The 12,805-nt window shown below is 54.8% G+C and overlaps 1 protein-coding gene across 6 annotated transcripts in view; it reads left to right on the top strand.

The window, feature by feature from the left end:
• Positions 1–12,805, top strand: part of TMEM266 (transmembrane protein 266) — a 121,771-nt gene that overhangs the window by 72,100 nt on the left and 36,866 nt on the right. For all 6 annotated transcript variants that reach the window (XM_081829626.1, XM_081829624.1, XM_081829622.1 and 3 more), the window contains 2 exons: positions 68–222; positions 3,241–3,314. In XM_081829626.1, coding sequence (XP_081685752.1) covers positions 68–222; positions 3,241–3,314 — 229 coding nt within the window. The remainder of the gene's footprint in view (positions 1–67; positions 223–3,240; positions 3,315–12,805) is intronic.

Raw genomic sequence — 12,805 nt, 5'->3', positions numbered from 1 at the left:
GAGACCAGGACAGTGGCTGGGATCTCAACCCCTATCCCCTCCTCTTCTCCCGCTTTTGTCCCCACAGGTCTACCTGGCTGAAGCCGTGCTGTGGGAAGAGAGCAGCCGTGTGGCAGGTATTTTTGCTCAGTGCGAGTCTCAACAGTTTCCTGGTAGCCTGTGTAATATTGGTGGTGATTCTCCTGACTCTGGAACTTCTAATAGATATAAAGCTTCTCCAGTGTGAGTAGCAAGAGAGATACATATGCAAATACATATGATGTCAATATTCAATGTGCATCCATCAGGGGTCCCCAACCAGCAGTGCCATCTGCCCACCTCCCCTTCCCCCCACCCGCCCAATGCCACTGTCACGCCCCTGGCCCCATGGCTCATGGGGATTACTGCCCAGGGAGGAAATCTGGCAGTTTCTCTCCCCGTCATTCCCAGTATCCGTTTGCCCCTTCTCCCCAATGTGGCCTCTCCAGAGCCCCCGCCCCAGCATTCCATGATCAGAAACTGATGAGATCTAAAACGTTGGGGACCCCTGTGTGCACTTTTTTTTTTTTTTAATTGTTCCCATTTGGAATTTTCCAGGTTGGACTTTTTTGTAGCTTACAGAGAGTTCTTGTGTGTGGAAGTGATCACCTTGTAGTAACTGATAATAACAGCATCCACAGTGATGATAGGATTGCTTGTATTTTTATGCAGCCGTAAGTTGGCAGAGTTACTTATGTCTGTGATCATCTTGAAAGCACTTTTCCATACATCCGATCCTAGCAGCAACCCTGTGAGGTGGACATGACTGATTTTATCTCATCTTATAGGCAAGGGAATTAACATTTGGAGAAGTTAGAGACTTTCCCTAGGTAAGGGACTTCAGGCCACCAGGCCATTCAGTGATCCAGCCAGTTTCCTTCCCACCATAGGTCTCTTGGTGTTCGTTCTAGTCTTGTGTTTATGGGAGCCTGCTGCACATGGCAGTCGATGGCTTGTCCCGCTACCTCTTCTGCCCTTCTGGATGTCCTGTGGTAATGTGGCCGTCGGGGCAGGGGCACTTCCTGCCCCCGACCCTTGCAGACCTCTATTTTAGTGCACCAGTGGGGGGAGCCAGGAGTCTTCACCCTTGGCTTTGGGTGAGTGAGTGTTTTGTGGTAGAGCTCCTGGATCCCCGTATTTCCCCGATTCAGGAAGTGGATTATTCAAGTGCAAATAAAAAAGAGATGAAATTATTGGCCCCCAAGATTCTGCCATTGGCAAAATCTAGGACAATAGATCCAGCCACCTCCAAACCCATTAAGTTGTCCTCGACTTGTTTTCTCAAATGCCCTCAGTTCTTTTACTGGAGCCTCTGTTTTCAGGGTCCATCAGAGCTCCTTCCACGCCCTGTGAGCCTTCCCTGCTCCCTAAGAGAGAATGACAGGGAGTACAGAATTGCTTTTGTCTGATAAGCCTCATTGGGTTTTGTGCAGCTGGTGGCCCCTTGGTTCCAATCAAAGGGTCTTCCAGCATAAAGTGACCAGCACTGGTTTTACACTCAACCTGTCTTCAATTAAACCATGTTGTATACTTTCCCTCCCACTCATCCATATGTCTGCTTTTTATGAGGCCTTGGCCATAACAGAGTCTTTCTTTCCCTGTCGTAGGTTGTATTTGGGGCCCTCGGCTGCTCAGGTTGTGACAAGGCATTGAGTAGAACTGAGAACCTGGCCGACACTGGAATTTTGCTTAAAATTAAGTATCCAGGAGATTGATTTTGGTGGGAGATCCAATAGCAGCTCATAAAAGGCATCTTAAATTCCATAAAATGCACAATCAGAGATTTATTGCTCTTCTAAAGCAAACCATAAAAAAAGGCACAGGAATTCATTTGAGAAATAATGGGGAGAAATTTTATGTTTTCAGAATCATCTGGAGGTCTTTTCAGAGTCACACAGGCCTCAGACTCTCACTTCCCACCAGTCCTCATGTGGCCTGGGATGGAAAGAATCCACGTGCCTCCAGGCCTCATCCTCTAAGGGGGTCACATTGGCCCAACGCCAGGGGACCCTGAGGTCTCCCACCTGGAACCTGGTATTGCAGCCTCCCCCTCCCCCCTGCCACCCCGGACATGCTCCAGCACCGGGTTTCTGCCCACCCCCAGGGTTCACTGATCTCAGCGCTTTGGGGGAGTCTGTGGGTTCTTGTCTTTCAGGCCAGCCTTCCCCACCGAGGCCCTGGGTATTCTCCTTGAGCCCCTAGGGCTGCATGCTAAGCAGGCCTGGCCCAAGCCCAGGAGAGAGGCAGCATAGGTGTGTTTTCAGCAGCCTGCCTGCACCCTGTTTTGGCCCCGCCCACCGCCCTGTGGTATCCCTTTCAGGACTGCCTTCTGGGAAGCATCCCCGTCCATCCATTCTCCATCAGAGCCCACCTGATCCTTACCTGGGCCCCAGCACCCTGCTTTTGACCTCACTACCTGATAAACTATGCCCTGCTTAGGCTCGGGGGCTGGTCATGGCTCCCGTATTTTAAAAGGGTCTTTCAGAAAGAGCGCCTTCACTCCAGGGATTGTCTGGTGGAAGGTGGGATGGGAGCTTTCAGGGGCTCATGGCTCTCCCCACTTGCACTCTGGAGTCTGGAGGGCGAATGGAGCAACTTGGAAGGATAGCAGACCCTGGCTGCTTGTGCTTCCCCGTTCAGGAGGTGACATGCCCCGTACCAGGCCTGGCTTCACCCTCATCCCCCAAACATCCTCGTCGACATGACCAACTCTACACTCAGAGTTTTCACAATGAATAGTCAAAGTTAGCTTGTCTTGAGTCCCACTAACAGTGACCGGAGCTTTGGGTGTGAATTGTGGTAGGAGTTTCTGAAAGCTCATCTAGACTTGACTGAAGCTGCCTACCCTACTCTGAAAGCCACGAAGGTCTTCATAAGCCCTGCTCTGGAGGGCTCCTTTCTGGGAGAATGGCTATAGCTCCCAAGCCCACCAAGGCCGATGGGACTGAGCTGGAATTCTGGGAGGCAGCTGATGGGGAGACAGAGATGGCCTCTGAGAGGAAGGAACAGCACCACTGGCCCTCCGTCCTCCCACCACCTCCACCACCACAGACACCATTTTAAGCTGCCCTTGATGTTCTCTGGCCTGATTCTGTCCCGATCTAAATGTTCACATGAACAGGCCCCAGGCTCCCAGAGGTTGGCCTCCATGCTCTGAAGGCCGTCTACCAACGCACCTAACTCCTTGCTCCTAAAATTGGCCCATTATTGTGTTCGTTGCAGTTTCCAGCGCATTCCAATTTGCCGGCATAATTCACTGGATCAGTCTGGTCATTCTTTCTGTGTTCTTCTCAGAGGTAGGTAAAGACTTGGGCCCTGTGACCTCTTTAGGGCAACTCCTGCCCTGGGGAGACCAAGCTCTGTTCCCTAAACATTTATCAGTGTCCCGCCCTCTGCTGGCCCTCAAGGCTGCAAAGAGGGGGAGACAAGTCAGGGGCTGGGCTCTGGGCCAGGAGGTGCCACTGGAGGAGCAGCTGCCGATGCCTCCAGGGAGGCCTGGGCCCCAGCACATGACCCCTGCATGGAATCCCAGAGGCTGAGCAGGTATCGTCTGAGTAAGGGGTGGGCAATGACATGTGTGAAGGTGAAACTGAGTAGGACGTGGCTGAGGGAGAGCGAAAGGTCATGCATCCGGTAAGGAGCAGGCAGGAGGCTGGGCTGATGCCAGGAGGCCTGCAGGTGGAGAGAGCGGCTCGGAAGCTGCCCCTTGGGGCTCAGGCATGCAGAGGGCAGAGAGGATGGAGTCGTAGGCCTGGGCAGTGGACTTGAGCAGGGGCTCCAGGACCGTGGGGTCTGGCTAGGCCGAGTATAAGCAGAGGGGCACATGAATGGAGTGGTGACATCAGGGATCATGGACACCCTTTACCATTGCTCGAGCCAGTCAATGAAGCCCAAGTCGGGATCTCCGTGTGTGAGGTAAGAGGGAAAAAGCTCCTGGGGACTCCTGGGCCACTGGGTTTTAGTGCCAGCTAGTTGCCCAGTGTGAGACTGAACTGTGTGGGCAACCAGGATCCCAGCACCTTGCTCTCTGCCTTTACACAGGGGTGAATGACTCTTGTTTCAAGCACATGAAATTGACTTGGGACTGCTGCAGGCAGGGTCTGCCAGGGTGGCTGGGAAGGTTGGGCTTTATCTTGTGAGCAGTGGTGAGTCATTGAAGGATGGGGCAATTTCATGTGGAAATCCAGTTCTTCCCAACAGAGCGAAAGACTAGCCTGAGTCAGCTGGTCACTGTCCCTCTCCAGCCATGTGCCCTACCTCCACTGCCCCAGGCCCACATCAGCTCATGCAGAGGCCCCAGCGGGGCCTTTCAGCGGGGTCAGCAAGCATGGGGAGAATGGCAGAAAAAAAGCCTATTGGGAAGATGCATGCACATGTACACGTGTGTGTGCGTGCACACACACACACAGCTCACATCAGTTGAATGTGGGCACAGGGGGCTCTGGATCCCAGAGCACAGCAGTGCCTTGAAGGGAAGAAGGATGCTCATGAGTGAAGGTATGGAAGTACAGAATATTTGGAGACATGACCAGGAAACCCAAAGAGTTAAGAGTCCCAAGGTCCCCTTGTGGGCCAGCTCTGGCCCCATATAATGGCCCCCTCACTATCCTTCAAATATCAGTCCAGAATCCTGAGTCTGGATATGGGGTGTGGTAGGGCTGGGCGACAGGCATTCCAAGCACAGAACATTCCCTTCCCAGGCCTCGACTCCCGCAGCCCACGGAGTTGGCAGGCAAACCTGGGCCTGAAGCTCCGGCTGTGGGGGCAGATCCCAACCAGCTCGCTGAGACCATTGCCCTGGAGGTGACTCAGCAGCCCCTCAACAGTTCCTGCTTCCCAGACTACTGCTCTTTGGAGGGTCTTGCCCTCCCCAGCTCCCTCGCCTCCACTCCCCAGGATCCCGTCCCACAAACACATGGGCTATGTATGGCCAGATGTCTCCTTGATGCAGACCTTGGAAAATGTGTCATGTGTCTGTGACTGCCAACAAAAATGTTTAATCAGTTGCTGTGGTTCTTCCCTCTATCCCTCTGCTTTGGTTTTATTGGCTTTGCAGAATTTATTACCCAGCATGAATTTGGCATTCCCCTCCTGTCACTGCCAGAGACAAGCCACCTGAGACAGTCAAGCCCCTGTGCAGACACACACCCAGAGCGGGAGGGGCTGGGGCTTCCCTCCGGCTCAGCAAGTGTGGTTGGGGGATGACTGTGCCCCTGACCTTGGCCTTGTTGAAGACCAAAGACCAGTTTGTGTGGAGCCATAACGGGGTAGTATCAGAGGGCTAATGGGGGCGTCACAGGGCACCCTGCCCTGCGTGAACACAGGGGCTGCTACACGGTGATCTGAGGATGAGGCAGCCCAACTCATGAGCCTGAGTTTTCACATGTCATGGAGTGCCCGAAGAACCAAGCATCAGAAGGGGCTAGAACAGCCTCAGAGAGTTACCCCCACCCCTGTTCTCCAGAGGGCTTGGAGTTGTGTGAGGGTGTTTGTGCTCCTCAGTGACTGGGGCACCTCTAGTGAGAAGGGCCAGGGGAGCCAAATGTCCCTCAGCAGTGCATTCAGTACTGAAAATGCTGGTAGTGGCCTTTTTCAAACTCTACAGACAAGGAGAGCAGCCTGGGGTTACCTGGCCAATTCTGGCCAAAACTGGGCCCAGGCCTCAGGGCTCCTAATCTGGGCTGTCACCCCTGCATCCCTCTGTGGCCCTGGTGCCAGCAGGTTGTGAGGGAACCAAGGATCTGGGGGAAGGGCCAGGGCCAGGAGCCGAGAAAGAAGAGATCCAGCCCTGCAAAGCGTCTGACCCCTGACCTAGCGCGACCGGCACGCCCACCTCGTCTAGTATGAAGTGAATGTCACCCCTTAAAGGCTGGCCCCGTTTTCCTCAGGAAATACGTAGAGGCGTGGCTATAGGCCGAGGTGGGGGGGGTCATTCCAAGACTCCAAGCCTGGCTGGACTGAACGAATGGGTGTTCATTCACAGATTCTACAGAGGTTTGACCCAAAGGGCTCCTGATGCTGTGGTACCTTTTGACTAGTCCTGAGCAGTATTCTGGCCCTTGTCTCAACTAAGCTTTAGGGCAACCCAGAATGTGGGTGTGACATCTTATAAGTTGGGAAACTGAGGCCTGGAGAGGAGTGGAAAGCTACCCAGGGTCTGCAGGAATGACAGGTGGGACCAGAAGGAGGCTCCACCCCATCCTTTGCCCATTTCAGTGCTCTAAGGGCTGCTTCAAGGCAGACGGGTCACCCTGTGCTGTGCGGGCCCCAGAGGACACATCTAGACCCAAAGAGAAGGGTGAGGCTGCTCTGGGCTCAGTTTGAGGACATCTGTTCAAACAGGCTGTGCTACTTGCCTGAGATGCTTCTCAAAGTGGTGAGAGTGGGTATCCCCTCAGTCAAGCAGGCTATGTGGGGTCCCTACAGGGGCCCAAGGTGAAAGCAGGTGCCCTCAAAGTTTCCTGGGCCCTGATAGTCACTGTGCTTCCAGATGGCTCTGGAGCACCCAAGAACGAGCAGAGCTTTTGGAGTCCGGATGGAGAATTGTGCAAATGCTGTTTGCAAAGCACAGGCAACCCCACCCTTGGCTGGTCCGCTTACAGCCAGGGAGCCCAGCTGCTTCTCCTCCTGAGCCTGTGCAGGCTTGGGGCCTGGCCAGACTGGGCCACCCTGCAGCAGGGTTCTTGCGCAGGCCAGGAGGGGCTGGCCCGGTCCCCTAATGCTGGGCGTGGGGGGATTTGGATCGGCCCCACTCTTCCTGGAAGAGAAGAAAGCTGACGCATGGCTGGCTCTCTAGATCCGAGCCTCAGGGCGGTGGTGGTAGCTGCAGCTTCCTCCTCCTCCTATTACTTTATTGAGGTGAAATTTGCATGACATAACTCTTTTAAACTATGCCATCCAGTGGCATTTGGTGCATACAGTGTTGTACGTCACCTCTTTCGAGTGCCAAAGCGTTTTCCTCCCTCTCAGAGGAGGCCCAAACCCATGATACAGTCACTCCCCATTGCCCCTTGACCCAACCCCTCCCGACCCCGATCTGCTTCCTGTGTCTGTGAACTTAACTAGTTAGTCTGGGTATTTCACACAAACAGCATCGCACGATATGTGATCTTTTGCATCAACGTAACATTTTCGGGTTTCCCCAGGTTGTTGCATGGGTTAGTGAGTCATTCCTTGTTATGCCTGAATACAATTCCATTGCATGGAGAGGCCACATGTTGTTTTTCCACCTGTCAGCTGATCAGGGCTTCTCTCACCATCACTGTGAGGGCTACCTCCTCTCCAACACGGCCTCTCGGTCCCGAGGGAGCCTGGCCTGCTGGCTTACCTGTGCCGTGTGCCCAGAGAAGGCCATTGCCAAACCAAACTGAGCCAGCGCTGCCTCTCCAAATCAGCAGCCACCCCAAGACTCTGTACTCGTGAGGGGGGCCCTCTCCCACCTGCTGCTTGCTCCCAGGGGTGAGCCCCAGTCATCACACAGAAGGCAAGAGGGCGGTGCTGTGCTTTACGCTCTGAGAGATGACGCATCTGCGCCCCTCGGTGTCTGATGAGGACTCAGCAAGCGGGAGCCAGTTTGGCCCTGGAGGTGCAGGATGCCCTAGGGCAAGTCACCGGAGCTCTCTGCGCCTTGGCCTCCTCCTCTTTGACCTGAGGGAATTGGACCTGTCCTAGGGGCTGGGCTGCCTTCTTGACCCCCCCTAAGGTGGAGCATGCTCACACTTCGGGGAGAGGATGTATTCCCTGTCTCCCTTTCCACGTTTCAGAGAGGTGGAGGGAAATCGGGGCTCCAGACCTGCCTTACCCCCAGCTGAGAGAGCCCCTGTACATCCTGTCCCTTCTGACTTCACTCGTCCCATCCATCATGTGAACAGCGGCTGCCCCACCACCTCGCAGGGAAAGCCTGATAGGATTATGAAAGTGCCCTAAAAAGACTGAAGAGGAAGAAATGGGTAAGAGCCCAGAGCACTGGACTTCTCGAGGGATCAGGCTTGATTCAGAAGGTCCGTTGCTGCCGTCCCCAGCTCGTGCCACGTGCCCCCCTGGGGCCGGCCCTAGAGCAAGCCTGCCGTGACTCCTTGCTGCTTTTCCACCACTGCCAGGAGCCCTTCGTCTTTGCATGCCTTAGCCAGGTGCTCAGGGTGCTGCGCAGAGATAAAAATCAGGTGCCACTGCGCAGGCCTGGCTTCAGGGTGTTTGTGGTCAGCTGGGAAGCAGCCAAGCAAACGTGAGAGCTGAAGTGCAAGCTTAAGGCAATCATAGAAGCAATCTGCCTGCAGACGTGTGAGCTTCCAGGTGGGTGAGCTGGAAGGACCTCAAGCAGTGGTCACAGAATGCATAGGGGACAGAGGTGGGAGCCAGCACCATGTGTCTGGTCATCCACTATGGCAGGAGAGGTGGTGAGACTTCGGGGGAACCCCGGCAAGACCAGGTCACAAAGGCCCCTAATGTCTTGCTCAGGAGCTGGGGTCTTGATCCGAACCCAGTGGGGAGTCCCCAGAGGCCTCTAAGCAGAAGAGGGGTCTGATGAAATTGGCTCTTTAGAGAAATCACCCTGACAGCCAGGTCTGGAGGAAGGGGGAAGACTGGAATTTGGAGACCATTTAGGAGGCATGGCTCAGCTATGTGAGGTTAACGGTTTGAACCGGAAAGTGGAAGGGAGATGGAGAAAGGGACAAGCGGGAAAGAGATTAAAGGTTACACTGATCATCACTGATCATCACTGGTGCTCAGGGGTTGGAGGGAGCACGGCAGTGAAGAAGACAAGCCAAAGAGGCGATAGTGATGGGGTTTGCCAAGCCAGAGCTGCTGTAGGAGGAAGTTTCTAAGCCAGACACATGGACTTAGGGGGCTTCCAGGTATCGGTGGGAATTGCAGCCAAGGGTATGATCGTCCAGGGATGAGGGGAGGGAGAAGAGAAGAAACTGGAGTCCTGGGAAACACTGTCGGTATGGATAGGTGAATGCAAAGGTGTGGCCAGGGAAGTGGGAGGAGTACCCAGAGCCGCTGGTACCCTGGAGACAGAAGGGGGGTTCCTTGAAGAGGTGGGAAGTGCCCAGCGCACCACACGCCGCCACACTAAGATAAATCGCAGGACATTCTCCATGAGACCTGACAACAAGGGGTCGTCGGTAACCAAGGTGTGAGCGGTTCCACCGCTGTGGTGGGGCTCATGGCAGATTGCAGTGGTTTAAGTGGAGACGCATCCTCCAAACCTCCACCTGGGAGAAGGGAGACGGCAGTGGCCAAAGGGAGACATGGGGTCAGTGAGGGATGTTTTAGAATGGAGGAAATTGAGAAGGTTCTTGGGCTGAGAGGAAGTTCTGGAACTCAACTTTGCACAACTTGTGTTATCTCAGGCTTGCTTCCTGACCCGAGGGCTGGCACAGAACGCACACACTCAACATTTAAGGGACTGACATTTGGTCGTGTTGTCCACCACCTCATCCTCTACCCTACGGACCTCTTACCCATTCTTTTAAGGTAGCTGGGAACCTCCTGCCAAAATGGGAAGCCAGCACCAGGGAGAGCGCAGCCAGTTTGCCTGGGAGCCCAGTCCCCCGGAGGTATCAGAGGTGTTGGCTACTGTGACTGGTCAGGAGGTTCACGTGTCGACCCCTAGGGAAGACACCAGCCTCCTGGGGAGGAGGCAGTCTCTGGCTCACTGCTCTGTGCCCATGGATTTTGAGGGTGTAGGGATGGAGGAGTGAAGGGGAGGCTGGTCCCTCTGCTCCTGTTTTATCAACACCTAAGCCTAGGAGGCGCTATTGTGCTCCACGCATCACCCCCAATCTGCACCTGTTACCCAGAAAGCCTTTCTTCTGCGCACCAATTCAAGACTGCTTTCAGGGTAAGGGTTCCTCACATTTCTTTCTTCTTCCTTGTGGCTGGATCCTGGATTCCATGTCTTCCTCTTGCTGCTCTCGTTTAACCCAGGGATGGGGGGGATTTGGAGTCAGCAGCTATCTTGGCAGAGAAAACTCACCCAAGAGTAGATGTGCTTCTTGAAGAAGTGCTTGGGGTCAGCCCCCAACCACCTAGTGCGCACCGTGGGTAGTATTCCCTAGGCCAGCCTGCACCCCCCCTCCCCCACCCTGCCCAGCTGCAGTGTTGCGGGGGCACAGGCCTAGGCGTGTGCAGCTCCCTTCTCCCCCGCTGATGGGGCCTGGCTTCGGGGATGGCTCTGCAGGGAGCAAGGGTGCCAGCCCCCATTCTGCTCACCAAGCAGTGAGCCAGGGGACCTCCCTCTGCCTGGAAACGGGGTACCTTTTAAAAATTTGCATAGAGGAATCTTATAGACTAGCAGGTGCTTCTGCCTGTATCCCCCAAGGTTCCCAAGCCCTAGAAGCTCATCCGACCCCATTCCAGGGAGAGAAGGTGGGGCCTTCTCAGGAGGGACAGGAGGCCTTGCTGCCACCTGACTAAGACAGGCCCTGAAGCAGAGGCAAGGGTCTCACTCTTCCCTCCTGCTGCCTAAAGCCTAAATCCCTTCTCCGGGGAGAAGGGAGAGGAGTCCTTCCAGAAAGCAGGGCTTCCTGAGGGAAAAGATGAGGGTACCTGAGGTGGGAATGAAGAGGGGCCTGAGGACCAAAGGGTTTACCTGTTTCTCCCTGAGCCTGTTTTTGCACCTGCAAGACGGCATGGGAGCTGGGCTTATAGTAAACACATGATGCTGTCATTGAGGTTTCGCTAAGACTTTGGCCTATCCCATGTGTCAGAGCATCCTTATCTCTTGAAGGCAGGGCTGGAATGAAGGGGGCTGAAAACCCTCAGTCCCAGGTGGGAAAGAGGAAGCTGGAGCTGAGGATTTCAGTTCCCTTGGACCCTTGCTCAAAGCCCTTTGCAATTCTTGGGGGCAGGATTGCAGGAGGAGGGGCCTAGGGGTGGGAGTGAGTGATAAAACACCCCCTCCTCATTGCCCTGCTCTTGTCTTCCCCGTGGAGCTTCGTAGCAGCCCGGTGAGGTGGACAGCATGGGGCGCGAGTCCACCTTCATCCTAGCCGTTGGCACATGCTTAGTAAGGGAGAGGGCCAGAAAGAGGATCCGACTTTTGACTGCTGCTATAATTCTCCTCCCTGTTGCATCTGGGCATGCAGCCTCCCTGTTTTCACTTGGGGCATGTCACTTGATAAATCCCTCTGGTTTCCGGTGGGTACCCTAGGGAAGTTTGTGGAAAAGGCATATTCCTGGGCCCTGCCCCCAGAGATTCTGATATCTGGACCTCCAGGCCAGCCCAGGAATCTGCAGCTGAGACAGATCCCCAGATGTGACTGACGCAGGGGGTCCTTGCCTGCATGTTGAGAAACACAGCCGTCCCTGGGTGAGTCAGCCCGTGGCAGGGCAGGGTGGCCAGGTGCCTGTCTCTGCGGACAGGAGAGCTTGGCAAAGGACGCCGCAGGGGAGGGCCACCAGGTGGGGTGTCTTGGAGCTGGCTTCTTGTTCTAGCTCTGACTCGGACTTGGAGCAGCTGTCTCAGGCCACCATTTCCCCCTCTGCGGTGCGAGGCTGGACCAGGAGGTGTTTCCACAGCTCTCTCCACAGCTGCCTTTGGCTGTTCTGTTTCCATAGGCCGGGTTAGGAAGGAAAGGCTCCCCCAGAGGAGGGTGACCTGAGCCGGGCCTCAGAGGACGGATCCTGGGTGGGTGGGCCAGCAGGGAGGGAGGCAGGGAGCCCCATGCCCCAGCCGCACGGCTTGTTTCTGTGGTACTGCTTCAGTCCTCCAGCCGCTCCACTTCCATCGCTTCGGAGCCCAGAGGTGGGCGCATACTGCCTGCTGCTGGCTCCTCCCCTCGCGGGGGTTGCTGGCTGCAGCTCATGCCTGGCCGGCTCCCTTCCTCATCCCCCAGCCCCACATCCCCTGGGCTGCTGCCTTGCTTATAAAGAAGCGGCAAGATTCCTTTTATAGGAGGTTCCTAGAGGAGTCAACCTCAGAAACAGAAAGTAGAACGGTGCTGGCAGGGGTGGGGAACGGGGAGTTCGTGTCTAGTGAGTACGATGGAAAACTTCTGGAGACGGATGGTGGTGACGGTTGCATGACAGTGCGAATGTACTTAATGCCACAGTATGCTTTTAGAAATGGCTAAAATGGTAAAATTTGTGTTACGTGCATTTTACCACAATCTTAAAAGAGGACAAAGGAGAAGGAGAAGCAGCAGGAGAAATTCTCTTCGGACCAGGCCCTGTTCCCCTCTGTCCTGGCCTGCACTTTTTGCTTTGGGAGCCTCACAACTGGGAATTTGGAGTGGATGTGGCTGGTGTGACATTTCAGAGGCGACAAAGACCAAATTTCAATGTCAGTACAGTTAGATGGATTGAACAGCAAGCAGAGAAACCAGGCCCATGGTGGTTACACTGCTTGAGTATACCATGCAGAGTCAAAAACATCTGGGTCCAAAGGCCAGCTCACCATCCAATGCCTGAGTGACCTGGGCCGCTTCCTTAATCTCTGTGAGCTTCAGCTTCCCTCTCTGCAAAACGAGAACCACACATGAGGAGGGCTGGCCCAGGGCCCGGCACTTATTGGTATACAGTAAATGGCAAAGGTTAATTTCATAAAGAATTGGAAAATTCACATCATTTAACTCATCTCTCTGGCAGAGGGGAAACTGAGGCATCAGAGAAGGGATCTGACTTGCCCAAGGCCACACAATAAGTCTGTTACTGAGCTGTGACCTCAGGATATCTTGGACCTCAACCCAGATTTCTGTCCACCCACTTGGAGCCATCCTACAGTTAAGCATGGGTCCCCTACCCGGGAGATCAGGAAGCCATGTGAGAATGGACATCAGGC

This window comes from Leptonychotes weddellii, chromosome 9, assembly GCF_054177405.1.
Source record: "Leptonychotes weddellii isolate Sample4059 chromosome 9, ASM5417740v2, whole genome shotgun sequence".
In the NCBI taxonomy this organism is placed as follows: domain Eukaryota; kingdom Metazoa; phylum Chordata; class Mammalia; order Carnivora; family Phocidae; genus Leptonychotes; species Leptonychotes weddellii.
The sequence above is the reverse complement of the archived record's forward strand: the minus strand, read 5'-3'. Positions and strand labels throughout refer to the sequence as shown.